General features: G+C 43.7%; 1 protein-coding gene across 1 annotated transcript in view; it reads left to right on the top strand.

The window, feature by feature from the left end:
* Positions 1–18,946, top strand: part of MDFI (MyoD family inhibitor) — a 90,405-nt gene extending 71,459 nt beyond the window's left edge. Inside the window, exons 3-5 of the mRNA XM_078644734.1 lie at positions 1,844–2,317; positions 11,019–11,300; positions 16,718–18,946. Of these exons, the coding sequence (XP_078500860.1) occupies positions 1,844–2,317; positions 11,019–11,300; positions 16,718–16,968 (1,007 nt within the window). The 3' untranslated portion in view covers positions 16,969–18,946. The remainder of the gene's footprint in view (positions 1–1,843; positions 2,318–11,018; positions 11,301–16,717) is intronic.
* The last annotated feature ends 973 nt before the right edge of the window (positions 18,947–19,919 follow it).

Genomic DNA, 19,919 nt, shown 5'->3' with positions numbered 1-19,919 from the left:
TGCAATTGAGCCTCTCACTGTTCATCAGCTAACATAAACAGTCCCTAGAAAACCTGAAACGAGGTTTACTTTCCAGAACAATGCAGGGAGCAACAGTTAGATGTGTTCACAGACACTCAGAGGGGAAGTACAATGGCCTGTCACCACTCTTTCCGAATGCGCCCTCAGCCTAGAACGTGGTGGGAGTAAGGTGGGCTATTTACAGCACCACAGTGAAATGCCCTCAGCTGAAGAAGTGTAGCACGTCCGCCAGGTGCTGCCCACAACGGCTGCCAGTGCTGTGTTGGGCCATCGGAGGGGTGAAACCACGATAGAGAGGAAGTAGTCTACACCGTGGTCACGTCAATGGTCCGCTTACATTTAAATCGGGCAGTGGAACCTTATCTTGGCAGCAAATATACTCCATTGAAACAGAGTATATTTACCGTTGAGATATAAATCAGGCCCTTGGTCAGAAGGCAAAATCTTCGACTGGAAAGAACGTGCTCAGGGTATCCATTGTGGATGGCCCAAATCGTTAAATTTAAATATTTAGAAAATCATATCTCCATTTCCCCTTATTAGATTTTTGTTGTTTTGGTGTCATTTTATTAAATGTTTCTCTATTTGTATAACTTGTAGTGGGATTTTTATTTTATTGTGTTTTTGACTTTTTAACTGTTTTGGTACTTCGAAATGGTTCACACAATTCCTCTACGATAAACCTGTCTGCTCTGTGCCATAGCTACCAGGGTTTAATCTTAGGTTTAAATTACTGAAAACTTTTCCAGGACCTAATAGGTTAGGCACTATGTGGATCGGGTGGATAAACAGTATGCAGATGACGGAGCCTACTCCCGCTCTGTCGCCCACATAGTATTCTGACGGCCCGACAAACTACGGGCTGTCCGAGGCAAGCCATTCGACCATCCACTCAATTTAGAGTGGGCAGTCGGCTGGCGTTTTTTTCTGTCTGTCACCCACAGGATTTACCTGCTGGTGAAGAACAGCAAAAAGAAAAAAGAAAAGGACTGCCACACTATGGAAGAAAACTCCCATGGTGTGGGGGGCATTGGTTTTAAATTTTTCAAAAAGAAACTCCAGCTTCCGGAGTTTGTTTTTGACAAATGTAAAACTTTGGAAAAGTTTGATGGCCAGCCTTCATATGTGATGGACCCAGCTATCAAACTTTTCAACTATTGATAGGAACCGCTGTAATGTTAGTTTCTACCAATGGTGGAGGTGGATGGACATCTCTAAATTTGGTTGAATTCCATCAGAGCAGTGGAGTAAAGTACTCTATCCTCTAACTGGCATTAAACCGTCCGCCAAGCTCTATATCAGGACCTATTACTTGTGGAGGACTACCATGCACCCTAATTAATAAAGTCCCTTTCGTACACAATTTTACACTCACTACCATCCTAATGTTCCAATTGCTGTACTACGGTTTCATTTTCTTCTGGAAACCTTTTCAGGTCAGTCAGCAAAGGCCTGTACCATAACATCTCCCACACTTTAAAGTGGAGGGAGTTTACAGTGCTAAGCATGTTGTGTGACGACAAGTTACATATTTCAGACTGAGATGGACCACCAGGAAAGATCAGGGAAGGAATGTTTAGAGTTAATGACGGGATGCACCAAAGCTCTGTGGATTGTGGCCCTCATTTAACTAGAAAAGTACTTCCACGTTCTTTTGATGTGCACTAAGTTAAAATAACATTTAAACAAAAAAGTTTGGCATCTCTTTGAATGGATTTCATGCTCTGGTGAGGGAGATGTGACTGGTTTCTGTACTGGGGTTAGCAGGAGGCCTCAGCCTTTCCAAGTGACTTTTTCAATGTCTGTTTGCTCTCTCTTTCAGGCCAGAGTGAGACTTCGGCGTACGATTCTCAAAAAGAGTTATTTAACCAGGACAAGATTCTCAGAGAAGCTCTCGCAAGGAGACGGAGCAATGAGGGTGAAAAGAACGACCTCTCACAGGATGAGAGACTGCAGCGCTCAGCAGCCCCCGGGCAGGAGCCCACGGGGAATGCAAACCTATATGGCTCAGCTTTTGATGCACAAAGAAGAGCTTCATCTGAACAGACCCGACCAACCGGAGCCAGAGAGAAACCCACAGAGGACGAGAACCTGCTGAGCTCAGCCGAGGAGAGACCTCACGAGCACAGGCCCCAGCGCAGCTCTCGCGATGAGACCCCACAGCGCCCCACAGCTGAGGATGAGGAGCGACGTCTGGGAGAACGGACCCTGCTCATCCCACTGACAGGCCAGCAAGGACATTTCCCAAGGAATCCCGAGAGTTCGGTCCTCGGGCCAAGCCCAGGACCAATTACAAGTAAGTCTTGCTTCTTATAGTGGAAGGTGCAGGGTGATTTAATGGTTTTATGAATGATGAGCTCAAGGGCCAGTTATTACCCCCACTGCAATGTGTAGCTGCCCCTCCAACTCCATCAATCAACGCGACTGAAGCGCCCAAAATAGCATAGACTTCCACAACTGCAGAGCCTGTCAACAGGGATGTGAACAGATGTGTGCTTATGCAAGGGAGAAGTGAAGGGTGATATAGAGACGGCAAAGACAGGTGAGAGCACAGTGATAGACAGATAAACACTCTAAAAACAGTTACTCCTTCCTCCACTCTGACTGATTAGAAAGCAATCCTCGCCCTTCCCGGTGGATTGTTTTTAAGGGTTCTGGCGGTGCAGACACTAGCACAAGGAGATAACTCTTCTCACAGCAGACATTTCCCCAAATCAACAAATCAGCAGAAATGAGGTTCCTCAGAAGTTATCGTGGCACATTACGTCAATTGCAAAACGAGTTATTTATTTAGAGAAATGTTGATGATTTTCACAACTAAGTGAATCGCATAAATCAAGATGAATTCTACATTAAGAGGTAAAAATGCTTAATGATGTGGCGAGTACCTTAAGAAGAGTTACAAGGATTGGTAACCCAGGTAGGAGGCTAATGGAATGATTTAGGAGTTCGCATGTGGCACTGTTCCAGAGCAGCCTTCCTTTCCCTCTGCTGGTCTGGCGGAACTATATGATTCACCTTTTGAAAGAAAACACATAAGATTTACCTGTATTTTTCTGGAGGACGGGTGTGGATTGGATCCATTCGACTCAGAATAAAGTCGCCAAGCATGCATTTGAATAACTGACACACCTGAGCTAACAGGCAGAGTCCTACCCCCGCCACTGAAGGCAAGGATTGTAAAGTTGTATTGTCAGGTCCTTCAGTGCTCTGCTGGAGTGGCCGAGGTTCAATGAAATAGGTTGTCGCAAATCATTTCACATTACTTTTCTGTTTGCTGTAAGGTGATCAAGCAGCAAGCCTGACATAGTATTTCTTAATAGAATGAAAACCAGGAAATGAAATGGGACTGACCACCCAAATCCTTAATCTTGGACTCTTTCGCAAGGCTATACTTAGGAGGCATATCAATGGATACGCTCAACGGCACTGCCGGAACCCCGCGTAGAACGGTCAGGAGAACGAGAAAAAAGGTGGTAGGGGCATAACAGAGGTCCCGACTGTGTGTGTGGTCCCCAAGGTTTGTTTTGGGGAAGGGGACGCTCACCTCTAAGCCATGCCATTGCATGCCTTGAAGAATCTATGCATTGGCATGAAATAAGAAATAGTTAAACTCTCAGGAAACCCATTCAGCTTTCCATAGGAGGCCCCAGCAGCATATGGGGGGCCCTAGCTGTTCAGAGGGCCCGATTGAGCCCAAGACTAATGAATGTCTGTGGTATCTAGGAGATACTAGGTCTGTCATCACATTCTGCAAGGGATGCCATTTTGCGTTGCACCACTGGAAGGTGGGGTGGGTGGGGTGGAATAAGCAATAAATATACTGAGCTTAGAAGAGAAAGGGAATGGGCAGAAATGCAAGAGACATCATATCTGACAGACCTGAACCCCCTCTCCCTTGGTGGGCCGAAATCCAAAGGCCGCCTAATGTCCATTTTTTCCATCTGAGCTAATACTCTCTGTTGAAATCAACCAAACTTTGATGCCATTCTAATTTTTGATCTTAAGTAAGTTAGTAGAAATAAAACGTTGAGATAAAAATATACCCAAAGGACATATTTTGGTACACAATACTAAGGGAAGTCTGAAGAAATCCTGTCTGTAATATAGACAGGTTCGCATACTCAGGGGCATATTTACAAGCCCATTGCGCCGCCGGTGCATCACTTTTTTTTTACACAAGCAGCCCAGGCAGAGTTTAGACCCATATCTACGAGGCCACGCAAAGCCACTCTACCTGGCTTTTCATGGCCTCATAGATATGGAGTAAAGCAAAGCTGCGCAAGTTGCTGCGCTGATTACTCTGTATACTACAAGAATACAAAGTTCCCCGGGAAAGAGAATGGCAAAAGGTGTGTGGATGGGAGAAGAGCAAAGACAGGGGACGAGTGTTCCCTTATTGGAACTAGGAAACCTCACACATCCAGTTGGTTTAGATGTCATGCTTCATCATTGGTCTCCTGCTCCTCGTCAGACTGGCGCTGCAATGTCCGACGGGCGCCAAAAAGGCGCTCTTTTGTGGAGATCTTTTGTTCCAGCGAATGGTTGAGTGCATGTGAGGGGTCTGGTGAAAGTGTAGTCGTGAAGTTTAAGTGGTTTAAAAATAGGTGTGACAGTCCACTAAAACTTTTATTCGCGTGGCTGGCTCCCTAAGTTAAAAGGGGTGGGAGGGGAGATAGGGACTGCACAAGGCACAGTGGGCTACCTCAACCCTCTAGGTTGGTCGACATGTTTCTTGCCTAAATGGCAATTCCTCAGGACCTAAAAAGTGCTCAGTACTACACAGTGAGAAAACAAAAAAAGGAAAAGAAATACAACCTCTCTGGGTCAGTGGGGTGGCAGGCCGATTGGTCCTGCTCATTTGGGGTAACCTAGAAAAGGGTATATTATAGAAATCAGCTCTAAGAAATAGTGGCAGTGTTTCTATAAATCAAGGTCACCACAGCTCTTCAATATCTACACACCACGTTGATTAAAACACAGTAAAATATAGGCATCAATGTAATGCATGCACAAAGTCATATCAAACTGGTATCGTAAAAACTACTCATGGAAAAATGGTGATGATAGGTACATCAAGGCATGCATGTCTCTCCTTCTCAATATTTACATGCATATATATGTGTAAGCCAGTGCCAGGTAGTGCTGGATAATGCTTATCCTAGGAGAATCCCTAATGGGCCCCGCAGACTGTTCCCGTGGGGCTGCCTGGTGAGGAATAGTGCCTGAAAGAAAAATTGCACAGGGGTGTGCTTGAGTGTCAGAATGGTGGATCTGACACGGTGCACTGGCATCACCATCTAAACAATATTCATCTCCACAACTACTAGTGGAGTTGGAAGGTAAAGGCAGCTGAGGAAGCTTGTCACGCCCCCCAAGGAGACCCCGGTGGTATCACGAGCCCAGGCGGTCTCCCACAGTCAACCGACCAGCAAAACTTCGCCGGCGGCATTGGTGGACGAGTCAGCAGGATCAGCCTCGAAAGGTCCGACACGTGCAGAGGACCGGGGTACAGCACTAAATATTTCCCCACGATTCTCCGCAAAGCGTCCGGTGCCCCCGAAGCCCCCTGTCACCCAGGGCACCATGCCACCAAAGAACCGACATAGTCAGATTAATTTGGGAACCCCCCCGACGGCAAGGAAACACCTCGGGTAGACCTGACGGGGTCGTGGCACAACCCGTCAGCATGAGACCAACCCGGAAAGGTCCGTGGTTTGCCAAGACTGCCACTGCGGCACAGACTAGACACTTACCTCGATCAAGGGCAGCCCGGGTCCGGAGACCTACCCGCACGTCTAGCGCCTCGGCGAAGGCGTGGAACAGCTGGTGGCGGTTCCTCGTTGCCACCGGGTTTAAGAAGCCGCTCGTACTTCCGCCGCCGGGATCCAGCCGGTGGGCGTGTTCCCCGGAAGCCAGTCACTGCGCATGCATGGTGTGACTGACTGTGCTCACCTACAGTTGCTGATAGTAGTCGTGTAAGCGAGGCGGCCATTACTAAGGGAAGTGAAAGTGGCCAGCGCTTCCATTAGTCGGGTGGTGACCAATATAAGCACATCAGAGCCTAGTATATTTAATGTGCTAGCCCAATCATATAACACATAGGACGAGGGGCGTTGTTGTTTAATTTTACTGGATGCCCCGCAATTGTAGGACAGACAGAAAGAGAGAAAGAAGTGTTTGGCCGCACCCTGAAAATGAAGTTTTTTTTCTCTAGGAGGGTTCATAAAATCTGTGCTTGCTCCTAGTGATCAGGGATGTACGAAATGTGTGTGGATGAGAAAGGCCCCAGGATGGCCCACACATGTACTCGATGGAAGTGTTGATTTGAGGAACTGATTAGTCCACTATCCCATGATAAGGCACCATGGCGATGACTATGAAGGAGGTCTTTAAGTAAGTGATGCCCACGGGACAGAGTCATTAAGGCCCAATGTGTCTAATTGAAGGCGGTGAACCCATCGCTGTTCAATCCTGAACAGAGCCTGTTTACTGATTGTTGGGTGAGACTCAAGGACCAGCCATTTAATGCTATCTGCCGGGTGGCCCTTTTGGGCATAGTGTTCGTAGAGTCTAGTGTGTGTTTTAGAGCATCGGATGTTGCTCTTATGCTCCATAATTCTCAACTTCACTTGCCTCATTGTCGTGCCAATGTAGTTATTTCCGCAGGGGCAAGTGAGCATATAGATGCACCTAGAGCTGTTACAGTTGGTGTGTTTATTCATGTGCCAGGTGAATGTGTCGGACAATTTGATTTCCTTGCACTGCGTAGTCTGAGGGCATATCACACGTCCCCCGCACTGATAGTGACCAACTACCGGTGGAAGCCTCTTACTCTGTGTCAAAGAGGCGTTCCATGGGCGTTGTGGTGGGTGTGATTTGGGAGCTGGTAAAAGAAAAGACAACCAGTTTTGGATAAAGTTTTAGATATAGAAGATACTTCATTTTCTGTATTTTCTGGTTCGTAAGGATTAAATTGTAGACAGAATCCAGCTTCTGGTTTCTACTCCATACTCAGAAGTTCCTCTGGAAATTAGAGGATTTTACCTACCAACAAATTCTAAATTGGGCCCTATAAGTTCTCCATCAACAGTTATCATAACTAAAATGTCCCTATTAGTAGATGCTGTGACTAAGAGTTCTCTATTAATAGCTATCTTAAGTAAAACCTGCCCATCAGTAGATATAATGAATGAAAACTGTCCTTAAGGAACAACAGGCAATCGGACCTGGCATTATGTGAATAGCCTGAAAAATTAACTAAGAAAACCATTACCATGATACCATTTACAAGAAAACCATAGCTACGATTTCTTTTGGGGTGAGGAACCTTTCAGAGAAGTGGGGGGGGGGGCTGGAGGAGATTCAGGTATTTACAACACAGACAAAACACAAGCGATGGTGACCCACATGAAAATGTTAATGCTTTCTTGGTAAAGGGGTAATGGTCTTCTTGAGTGTAGTATTTGAGTTTTGTCACCTACGTTCATGGGACTGACTCCTGAATATACCTGTATTGGGACCGTCCTAGATAGTATACTGTACAGGTTATTTTTTACATCAAACATATTTACACATTTTGTTTTTAGAATATACAGTTAGACATAATAAATTATAAATATTTGTTTGAGGATGCATCGCTATGGACAGCAGGCCGTAATGCGGGCTATCTTTTGACATCATAACTAAGGACTGGATTTCGAGTGATCTAGTTTTGTGACCCTACTTCTCAATAACCTCCAAATGCTTTGCAGTTCCAAGATGTGCAGAGTTTACTAGTCCTGGTAAATGACAGGTTCAATAAATACTGCACCATGCAAATCTGCACCCGTGAAGTTTTCCGCTGTTAAATTTAAGCAGGTGAAACCTGCTGACATTTAACGGGGTAGGCTTGTTATATATTAAGACATGCTAATTTTGGTGCAGAAAACTGCAAAATATGCACATTATTCCTCATTTGAATGGGGAAACTTAATGGGTGAAATCCTGGAAAATTCTGAAATAGGTACAGTAATTATCACAGATCCCTCGAGAGAGACTTGTTATTAGGAGTAAAGAGTGCACCATGATTATACAGCATGAAAACATACTGCTCTGTAGAAATATTTCACCACTTATGGCCTCATTGCTAGTTGCAACACTATAGAAAACCGGGGGTCTAATACAACAGCCAAAACAATGGACTGTGGAAAGGGCCTGACTGTTAACAAATCAATCAAGGATACAAAATTCCTGTAAAGCCTATAGAAAAAAACGTACCAGTGAACAAAAATCAGAACCACAAGTGATTGTTGGTGAGACTCAAAAGAAATATCTATGTGATTAATGGATTCCCATCAAATGTCATGCGATGATCAATAATCTCATTTGGTCATCCAAAGGCATGGGGTGGTCTGTCTCTTGATCATTGAGACCATTTCCGCACCCAATCTGTAAATATTCAATGGGTCAAGCCCACAATCACTGTGCTGACCATGAGAGAAATTAAGTCGTATGGGAATCAGTGCAGTGCAAAAAAGAAAAAATATAGTGAATAAAATAGAGTGAAGAGACACAAAAAGGAGCGTCTTTATTTGGTATATTGTCTCTTCCCCTAATTAAAATCAAGAACAGTGCAATAAGGCAATATCAAACAAATAATTAACTGCCATGAGGGGCCTCATGGCAGTTAATTATTTGTTTGATACTGCCTTGTTGCACTGTTCTTGATTCATTCAGAGACAGACCACCCCGTGACTTTGGATGACCAAATGAGATTATTGATCATCGCATGACATTTGATGGGAATCCATTAATCACATATATATTTCTTTTGAGTCTCACCAACAATCACTTGTGGTTCTGATTTTTGTTCACTGGTATGTTTTTTTTTTGTTTTTTTTGTTTAGGCTTTACAGGAATTTTGTATCCTTGATTGATTTGTTAACAGTCAGGCCCTTTCCACAGTCCATTGTTTTGGCTGTTGTATTAGACCCCCGGTTTTCTATAGTGTTGTGATTAGATGTTTGGGGATACAAACTTGGGCAGGTCTTAAAATATCCCTTGGACCCCATTTTCTCAGTGGTGTTATGTCTCATTGCTAGTTGCCCGTTATTTAATGCACTTTTAAAAAGGTGGAAGGGGTATCCATCATGTTTGTGACGGAGTAACCGATTAGCCAAACTTCAAACCAAGTCATAAGAGCACATTATAGTTCAGTTTTGTGACAAAAACTGCATAATGAGCATTCCATAAGTGCATGTCATAACCGGAGATGCACGCACCATAATTAAATATTATGACCATGACAATGCTTGTGAAAAGTACAAAAACGAGTACTGTTCCCTTTGCGAGTGGCATCATAATTAGATCTATGACTAAAGTCTACCATCAATGTCATGACCAAGAGAGGATCACTGGAAAATGTGACTAATAGGGAGACAATGAGTATCTATCATTACTTATGGAGCCCTTTGGACAGGTAACATGATGAATAGATAATCATCGTTTGGTATAGTGACTAAGAGTGCTTGGTCACTAGACATCGTAAGGCCGTTCGATTAGTTGCTATCATCATAAAAGGTGGTCCATTTACCAATATCGTCGATAGGTGCACTTCCTAAATGGATATAAAGATCCTTATCATTGGGAGTACATTGCTCATTTTTCAAGCTTTCATTTAACAATATAATCGTTTGCTGAGATTTAAAGTACTGGTTCACATCAGTTATGAAGATTGGAGTAAAGTTTCTGCTTATGATAGTTTATAAAATTAAAACCCAGGGCAGCAGTATTGTGCTTCTGGTGACAGAGTTGCCTCAAAACCATAGATATTGCAGAGAAAGTACTTTGTATGTCGCGAGCGATCCAGTCATTGGACAACCATGCACAGTCTCATTCAGAATTTGTGTTAAATCTGGAGGTAATGCCCTGGAGCAGTATTCAAAATACTACTCAGTATTATATTCAGATTAATTGTTTGGTGCAAATAAATGTTAAATAACATGAGGAGAAAATGCTGGCACATGTTTTACTCATACATGCAATGGTATATCACCACATCTCTCTAAGTCAATCTATTTGTCTACTGGCCAGACCAGACAGAGCGGTACAGGGAGCACTCATATGCAAATCAGTTTTGGTCTTGATCTAAGTGCGACAGTTTTCCCAGACGTGGGTCTCATGATGAGGTTAAAAAGGCTGAAACAGGTCTGGGGTTGCTTATTCCTGTTCAGAAGTGATTTGCCCGGCAGAGATTCCCTACTAGAACAGGACCAAGACGTATATGCATTTGGTCGCTCCCTACTTAGAGTCATGCAGGGAGTAAAACATAGATGGACTTGAAGGAGGCCTCTGCAGCTGTCAGTGGTTGTCATCCCCATACATATAAGCAAAAAAGCAAAAGGTATCAGAAATACAATTTGACCTTTGAGAGAACAAGTGCAACTGTACAATAAGAGGCCAAACAAACACTGACAAGGCAACGCAAATCCTTTCATGAGTCAATACGTGGCTGCACTAGTATCTTCTCTATGAATCTTTCCAGGGCCCTCAGGAAGTCAGTGAGCATGTTGCATCATAAAGTTTTGCAGTTCTTAGAAATTTGCTACTCTAAATTCTGAGTTGCACTTCTGTTCTGCATTGAGGTCTTTTATAGCTCTAGTTAATTTGGTAGAATTTAGGACCCGAATTGTTTCTGGAATTCTTTCAACATGATCTGGATATTTTAAAAGGCATCACCACATGCGGCGGATAAAGGACCATGTTGTGGTCATCCAGATAGCCAGAAGCTTCCCACTTGTGGTCCTGTATGCAGAACTCAGTCCTTTGAGTGAGAATGTCCCATGTGAGATTTCTAGACTTACAACACACCATGTAAAAATACTCAGTTTGACAAGTGAGATTTCCAGAATGACAGAGTGGCACCGTGTGGCTGTTTGGCAGAGATCAGGCTTCAGTGATCCCTCACAGTAGGCGAGGGCTTGTTCTGTCAAAAACTAACCTCTCATCTTTCACAGGTCAACCAAAGGAGCAATACCTGGTGCCAAACCTGGACCTGGACAAACCCACAGCATGCGCCCCTCTGCTTCAGAAGGATCCTGTGATCGTCTCAGAGCCAAGCAGAGGAAAAGCAAGCACTGGCAATGGGGTTCTGCCACCCGTGCATCCCGTAGTCACCAGGCCGCAGAAAACACTTGGAAAACTGCAGTCACATCCATCGCTCAACAGCCAGAGCAGCAAGAAGAGCAAAGGCAGCTCCAAATCCAGCTCGTCCCAACTTCAGAGTGCTGCCCAAGAAGGTAGGACATCAAGAAGGCCAACCGAGGCTCAGACTAATAATGGTTCACAAGGGCCCCAAGCAGGTACACCACTGAAGTGTCAGTGGCCTGCCAAGAGCAACACAGGGAACATGTACTGGGCCTACATGTTCACATGGAAAGAACAAAAGTCTGAGATTATTAGCATCCGAAAACAGAAACGCGCTTTGATCTTGTGACAAGCATGCATATGGGGCTGGGCAACTAAACAGAACTTGGATTGAGGTTTTAGCACCACTGTAAAGGATGAAACAGAGCAAACAAAGAGGATAGGACTTGTGTTGGGTTTTCAGCATGCAGGAAATGTAAGAGAGGCTGAGGTACAAGAGTCCACGAATGAGAGCAAAGAATGTCCATACTAGACAATCCTAGGCATCTTTAGTTAGGGATTCTCACTACTGTACAACGAATTGTAAATCATGACATCTGTAAGCTACTAAATTGCTGCATTTCTTATTAGCTCCTAGCCAGCGCATAGCAGCCCATGAGTATCACAGCTACTGCCGGGAACCAGCCTCATTACAAGATCAGCCCACATGTTACAAAGCCTTCTTTCCCTAACAGCTGGGTACGAAAATACAGAGTTCTAAGAAAGAACTAGAGTGTTCACCTCGCTCACAAACAGGGCTGCAATGGGAGACATGAAGCTGGAGAAGCCAGCTTCAACGTAATTCATTTTCATGTGCAGAAGCAGGAATATGTGAATGAAGTGGTTCTCATTATTGCTGCCACAAAGTGTTGAAATGAACAAAGTCCATACAAATATTCCTTTCCATGTGTTTGTATTATGTACTTAATGTATTCCCTCACTGGGAGAAGTGTGTAGTTAGTTCATCACAGTTTTCACTGTGTTATAAAATAGTTACCTCATTGTTCTTTCAGATATTCAGTGTTACATACTGTAAAATATGATTTAATTAATTACCTCTGAGGAGTAGTTGATAAGATATAGAGTATTTTTATTGACATTAAATATATATATATATGAAATATGTATGTATGTATGTATGTTTGGATTTATATAGCGCTTATAACCCAGGGGTCTCTAAGCGCTTTGCCTTGGGAACCCGTCCTGGATTTTCCCTGTGAGATAGCCCCTACAGGGCATCCCCAAGGTGAAAGCCAGGCATCCCACCGCGGGGGGCCGTTGTGGAGATTAAGCAAGCTTAATGCCCAGAGTTGCAGAGTGTGAACCCATGATTAGGTCAGGCACCGAAGTGAGAATTATCGGGTCCGTGGACATTTGAGCTCGAGACCCTGCCGCGTCGGGAATTGAACCCTGGTCCCGGGTCTGACCTCTGCTTCAGGGTCTGCCTGCTCTAACCAGTGAGCCACACTTCAAATATGTTTGATAATTTCCCTACACTTAACTTGCAACATAAATTACTGTAAAGCTAGTGGACGTTGATGCAGGAAAACGCATCTACTGACAAACAGAAGAGGGAGAAGTTAAAAGAACATACACTGGTAAAAAAGAAACATTCTGAAAGTTTCACTACCTATAAGAGCACAGATCTATGCAGTGCTCAATTTGAGCTGGTGTTGCCAGAGGGGAGCATCAGCACTCATTTTTGGGGACCAGCACCTACTTTCTCTCTTTAGACATTTCCCGAGAGGGAAAAACACACAAAGCGTAAAGTGGAGAAAGACTTTGGGGCATATTATCAAGAACACGCGATGAATATTCATTATTGCCCTCTATCGCTGAATTACACCGCTGTGTTAGCGGCGTATTAGCAATGCTTTGCTAACAGGCGAAGTACAATCCAGCGATAGACTGCGATAATGATCATTAGCGTGTGAAATCCAGCGATGATTTCACAGCGCTAATGAAAATCTTGGTAATAGGGGAGTGTGTACTTAACCATACAATCCACCTCCCATAGGCAATTATGCTAAATCAGGTTTTATTCAGGCATTAGAATCATGCGATAATGGGGGCTTAGCGAGCATTTTGTCATCGCTTCGCTGTTCAGGGGCAGCATTGTTAATACCGCAATGTTGGTTTTGCAATCATTTCCCATGTTGTCCTAGGAGGGAACGCCTACTTTGCATCTCATTAGCGATATCTATTGCTGTCATGAGATTCGGCTGCTAACATGTGCTAATGCATGTTAGCGCCGCCTTGTTAATAGGGCGATAAGAAAGCAGCGATACTGCCCTTCATAATATGCCCCAAAGATGGAAAAGCCGTCACCAACGGCGAAAGTAGGAGCCCAGAGGAGTGAGAAAAGTGGGAAGGGAGTAGATTAAGGACACCTAGGGAGGATTTAAAGCTATGCAGCCTTGGTATTTGTGGGTGCCGACATTTCAAAGTGCCGGCCGTGCACTTTTGAATTGAGCTTTGGGCACCGACACTCATGTTATTTTAAATTAAGCACTGAATCTATTTGTTCTTAATATGAAATCTGCCTGTAAATAGATTCCTTAACCTCTAAAATTCTACTTCCATAAATGTAATTGGAAGATTAAAAATATCTGTTTCTCAAAATGTTGACATTTTAAAATTAAGAAGGTACTAAGCTACAGAGCGGATGTATAGGCTAATAAGACCAATGTGGAAAGGAAATACTGGACATAGGTATGGATTTCTCTACTTAACAATTTTTAACACTTTAAAAATATTATGCCATGAATAACTAAAAGCCAATATTTCCTTGCTGGCTTCATATCTGCATGAAGTCCTCAATATTAATTTGCTGCAGTCTGCTTCAAAGACTATAAATTCATCAGCTCCGATTCAAGGAACATTGGGTTCAAGGGTGCCTTGCTTTTTTTCATACATATAGAATGATAGCTTTTTGTTCATTATAACTCTGTGATGAAGCTACCGTGAAGCACAGGGGTATCAACTTATAAGACTTCTGTTCTTAGAAGCACGTTTTGCTCACTATAGCATATTTTTTCTCACATGGATGAGATATGTGTTTGAAAATTAATAGAAAATGTGTCCTCATTTTACATTTTAGGAGTACCAAACATAATTTTTGCATGACAAAATTGAACCCTCATTTTGTTCCTCTATAGGAAATGCTTTAAGTTCTACATCTCCTAGTCCAGCAACACGAGTACCTCACTTTGTCATGATTATAGCATGTTAGCATTCTAGTTGTTCAGTAGAACTTTGTCGTGAAACAGCCGCAGAACACTTGGGAATTGGAAAGGTAGTTGCAAACTTATAGAATATTAGTCCTCTATTTACTTTCTGGTGCCCTAATCATAATTTCCCTGAGAAAAAGTTGGCCCTAACAGTAGCTTGCAAACACTTATGATTTGCTAGCTGCAGGCAAGCACAGTAATTTGCATTCTCTCACCAAGAGGAAAACAAGGTAAAACTCTTAGGGGCATATTAGCAAGGGCTGGCGATATAATTATCACCGCTTTAGCGTCCATTTTCGGGCGATAAGTGGCGATAATTAAATCGCAATATCATCAAGGACACGGTAGCTCGTGTTTCCTTGATGTAGAGCCCGTTTTTTCACAGCCTCGCCTCGCATCGCTAATGAGATGCAAAGAAGGCGTGGCTGTGAAAACAACACATGAAAATATCGCGAAGACAGCTTCGCGATATTAACAAGGAGGTGCAGCGATAAAAAGAATTGTGCTACCTCGGCCTTAACGCTGGAATTTAACATCTGTTAAATGTTAGACTAAGGCATACTAATAATGATAGGTGGATTATGCTAATACGACCACAGGGTCGTATCAGCAATGTTATCGCTGTTTTCCATGGAACATCGCTGGAAAACCAGCGATGTTCCATGGTAAACACCGCTATCGCTGAAATATTATCGCCATAGTTTTAATGACGATCGGGTAACATCCTTTTTTAATGTATTTAACCTGTATTTGTATTGTGATGGTTTTTATTAACTAAAAGCAATAAACAATAAATCAATCAATTATCGCCATAGCGCTATGCATTGTAAATATAGCGTTATCGTGGCGATATTTTTCAGCGATAGCCGGCGATAATATTTCTATCGCTATGTGGGGCCAGCGATAATTATCGCTGGCCCTTGTTAAGATGCCCCCTGGTAACTCAGGATCTAAAAAGTACATCTGCCTAGAAGTGGAGTTCTGGTTCAGGAGAGAACGTGTCCTCGTGTAAGGTACTTCTAAAGTATTTGTGATCAAACTAGTGCTTAGACAACAGGATCAGAGCAGTGACAAATAAGTAGCCTGTACTACTCACCCATAGGCTTTTTTTTTTATAATTCTTTTTATTAACAGTAGGAATGCAAATCACAAGGCAGAAAGCATTACATTATCACTGCTTATCGTAAACAAGGTTTTCAGACAAGTACAGATAAACTATGTGGTGATTACTGGTGATTCGTGACGTGTCTACAATTGTTCCTCTTGAGCCGGCATCGGCGGTGGGGTACAGATACTTCCTCTATATTCGTTCCAACCCTCCCAGATGCGGGACCATTTCCTGGGACATCCCCTTGCTACCTAAACATGCTTCTCCCAGAACATGCACCAGTCCATGTCTTTCCTCCAGTCATTCACAGCTGGTGCCCTCGATGCCCCCCACCTCTGTGCTATGTTGCGTTTGGCTATCATAAGCCCCAATGTAGCCCAGATTCTGCGTGGGTTATTAAGATCTGTTGGCTCCCATACATTTAGTAGACATCTCTTAGCCTCCAGGGGGAGTGTACAATCTAGCACCCCGCTCAGAATCTCGTGAATTTTCTTCCAGTAACTCTGGACAAGAGGGCAGTCCCATAGTATATGGAGGAAAGTCCCTTCGCTACTACACCCCCTTCTACAATTACCATCAGTAGCTCTACCCATGAGTACCATACCTGGTCCCGTAATGTAGATTCGGTGCAGAATTGTAAGTCGTACTAGCCTCAACTTTGCTGCGATGGCTACTTCCCTTGGTGAGGATAATGCCGCCACCCAGTCTTCATCATATAGTATGATGCCGTCCCTTTCCCATTTCTCCCGCAATCTCCCTTGGGCGTCTCCTGTGTGATTCACCAACTTTTTTGTATGTGAGCGAGATGGCCTTAGTTGGCAAATAGCCATCAAGGAGCCTATCTTCGAGGGGTGCTGCGTCAGGGGGGAATACTCCCTTTTGGAGACAGGAGTACAAAAACCTGCATGTACCTAAAATATTCTGTGTAGGCAAGTTCATATTCGTGTTGTAGGGTGGAGAACGACTTGACCTCGCCTTTAACCCATAGACCCATAGGCTTTTTAATGTCATCACCTACCTTTACAAGGATCTTAGGGGGCTTAAGCTGCTCATGACATTGTTAAAGCTTTGGGGACTGGGGTTGTGCATGAACAGAACAGTAAAACCAATTTTAAACCTCATCTTTTTAATGTCTCTTCCCTAGCACTGATCCATGGTCACTCACCAATCCCCTGTTTATCTTTTCCTGCAGACTGCTGTGCACACTGCATCTTGGCCTGCCTCTTCTGTGAGTTCCTGATGCTGTGCAACATTGCCCTGGACTGCGCCACCTGCGGCTCCTGCAGCTCTGACGAGTCCTGCTTCTGCTGCTGTGGCTGCGGAGAGTGTGCAGACTGCGAAGCGCCATGCGACATGGACTGTGGCATCGTGGACGCATGCTGTGAGTCTGCTGACTGCTTGGAAATCTGCATGGAGTGCTGCGGTCTGTGTTTCTCTTCGTGAGTTGAGGATTTTACATCAAGACGCGAATAGGGATGTCAACCCAAAATGTGAAATGAAATGTAGTCTTTGACATGGGACGTGGCCCCGGAATGTCTCTAAGGATGTTTAACCTTCAAGCAGAGATATGGTCCTCCTTCACGTAAAGATGACTGTCCCCCTCACAACTTGAGGACATGTGCACCCTTCCAGGAAAAAAACAAGGTGTCAAACACCATGAAGTCTCAAACACTCAAGTGAAATGGGAAATTACATGCAGGGATTATTATTCTCAAAACAACCAGAACATTGATTAAAGAAAGATCATAAAGAAATTAGAATGCTCTAATGTGAGACATAAAGCCTTTGGAAAACCCCACCCAGTACATATCAAGGAGAACAGCTTGATAACAAGAGACGTGCCAATATCTATCATTGTGCAGCTTCGCTTTGTTTACGTAAAATCACAGCAGTGAAGATATACGAATGCTGCAGCACATGATGTCACAACAAAAAGCGATGCTGCACTGAACCAAAGACACAAGAGAGTGCCAAGTGCAAATATAAAATAGCTGCAGCTCAAGAACAGAAGACATGACTACAGTAGCATGAGAAAGATATGAGAGGGCAGAAATGTTACAAGACATACCAGCAAGCAGCAAGAGACATGAGCCAGTGTGCTGCAGCTAATATTTAGGGACTGGAAAAAAGATTCAAGCGAGGCAGGTGATGTCAAAACTGGAAGAAAAGACACACTTGAAATAGAGAGCAGAATAATCATCTCGGGGGACACAGGGTGAGCAGAATTTCTCTGAGGTAGACCTCTTGAGAGAACAACCTGTGGAGTCTTTGCTTCTTCTCTGGGAACCCACAACATAAGGGCCCTCGTTTTGCAAAGCGTTCTACACAATGCCTTCTATAATAGAACATTCGCATGTAAGTCTCCGATGGAGATTGCAGGGGAATATGGGCCTGATGTACAAAGTGCTTCAGAGGTCGCACTCCATGAATAATTGGGTTTGAGCCCACTAAATCACTTTTTCTTATGTAATAACCTCAGTTTGCAACCCCAAAACGTTTTCAGAATCGCAGAATGAGTTAAGAAATCCATAGCAAATAGCAATTTGTAAGGGGCATGTTAAGGGCATTCTTTCTAAGTCGCGAGTTTGTGACCATAATTCCGATAGCTAGCCATGATCTGTTACACCCTGCCAAGTAGGGCAGTAACTGATTAGCAAAGGGGAAGGAATCCATAAGAGACCTCTTCCCCTTTGGGAATCATGGTGGCAGCGTGAGGGCAGTAACCAGTGGTCAGAAGGACCACTGCCTGGTCTCACTGAAGTTTTACAAAATCAAAAACTTTTACCTTTTTACATTTTCCATTTTGGAAAGCAATCTCAGGGATGGGGTCTGCTGTCCCCTGTAGGCCACCATCCCTATCCCTCAGGATCGCAAATTGTGATCTGCCTAATTAATATAAATTAGGGAGGTCTCAATTTGCGACTCCCTGTGATTTGGTATTTTGTGAATAAATCTATACATAGATCGGTTTGTAAAAACCAGACTGCATTTGCAAAAAAGTCAGTGCGCAATTTGCAACCACATTTTGTTAATGTAATCTTTGTACATCAGGTCCTATGTGCCAGTGAGAAGCACAACGCCCTGTCTTACCTCTCTCTCCATCGCCCAGTGCTAAGGAGCCCACTTGATGAAGGCTCTAGGTGGGACTGGTGTCCTTTGGAACATCTGTAGGGCCTTTATAACTGAACCTCTCTGTAATATGACTGACTATGCAAACTCATCGCTGCTGCTGCTGTGCCCCAGACTTTGAACTGTTGAAATAATATGTGTGCTATATCTTGCACTAAGAACTCGCTATGCAACTCAATGCTTCACCAATGCTTTGTAACTGGCAAAACGGAACAGACTGATCCAAGTTTAGAACTTTGTCAAGGGACGAGGACTGGTGAATAAAATGAGTAATTAATGGATTAAGAAAGAATCTATGGCCGTGTGATTACATATTTTGAAGATTCATGTAGTTGGCTATCAAGACGCCCATTAAAAATATAGGTGAGGTCCACGTGAGTGCATCACTTACAGGCATATTTTCCCAATGTATTATTTTGATTAAAACCAGAGCGGGTCATTTTGCTATGATGTCTTAGGTCTCCAACAGGTCAATTATCCTTTTGGCCCTAAGATCTAGAATGGGCCTTTCCCCGACAGTCCCTCAGACCTGGATCTGGACACTTTCCTAGGGTGCCTTTCCCCAGAACGGGCCAATCTCATAAAGTCATCTTGTACCTAAAGACGGTCATTCTTCTATGGTTTCTTAGCCGCAGGGCATATGGCAATCTGGGTCTCTAGCAGGTCACCGTCCTTTGGTCCCTTAGATCTACAACTAATCATTGTCCTGTGGTGTCTTAGACCCAGATATGGTCTTTAACTTATGGTCCCTTAGCCCCAGAGATGGTCAAGGTCCTCAAGTTCTGCAAACCTGTTGCAAACCTGGAGTAGACTATTCTCCTTTAGCTTCACAGATCCAGAGCTACTCATTCTACTATAGCCCCTTAGGTGTAGAACTTGTCATAGTCCTACAATGCCTTACTTCTGAACACGATTGGACCCAGAGTAGACTGACACATGCATTTACTTAATGAACTTCACTGGAGAGCAAACAATACATATAACTGGGGCTGTCCTATCCTTGGATAATACATTACAACTGGTCACTTTACCCAGGCACGAGATACATGATGAATGCCCTAGGAGGTAAACAGGACATCCCTTGCTTCTGGAATAGCGTGCACCAAGCACTGTTTGCCTCTGCCTCTAGAACATTTGATAGCTATGATTTGCTTCTGAGCTCTGACCTCTAGACTGAGCATGTTTTCTGCTTTCTTGGTGCGTTGGGTATAGAATGTTGCAGAAGTTCTCTGGTTTGGGAAGAGGAGTAGTGGCATCTTACAACA

Source organism: Lissotriton helveticus, chromosome 5_1 (genome assembly GCF_964261635.1).
Source record: "Lissotriton helveticus chromosome 5_1, aLisHel1.1, whole genome shotgun sequence".
Taxonomy (NCBI): domain Eukaryota; kingdom Metazoa; phylum Chordata; class Amphibia; order Caudata; family Salamandridae; genus Lissotriton; species Lissotriton helveticus.
Note: the sequence above shows the minus strand (reverse complement) of the source record. Positions and strands in the feature narration are given on the sequence as shown.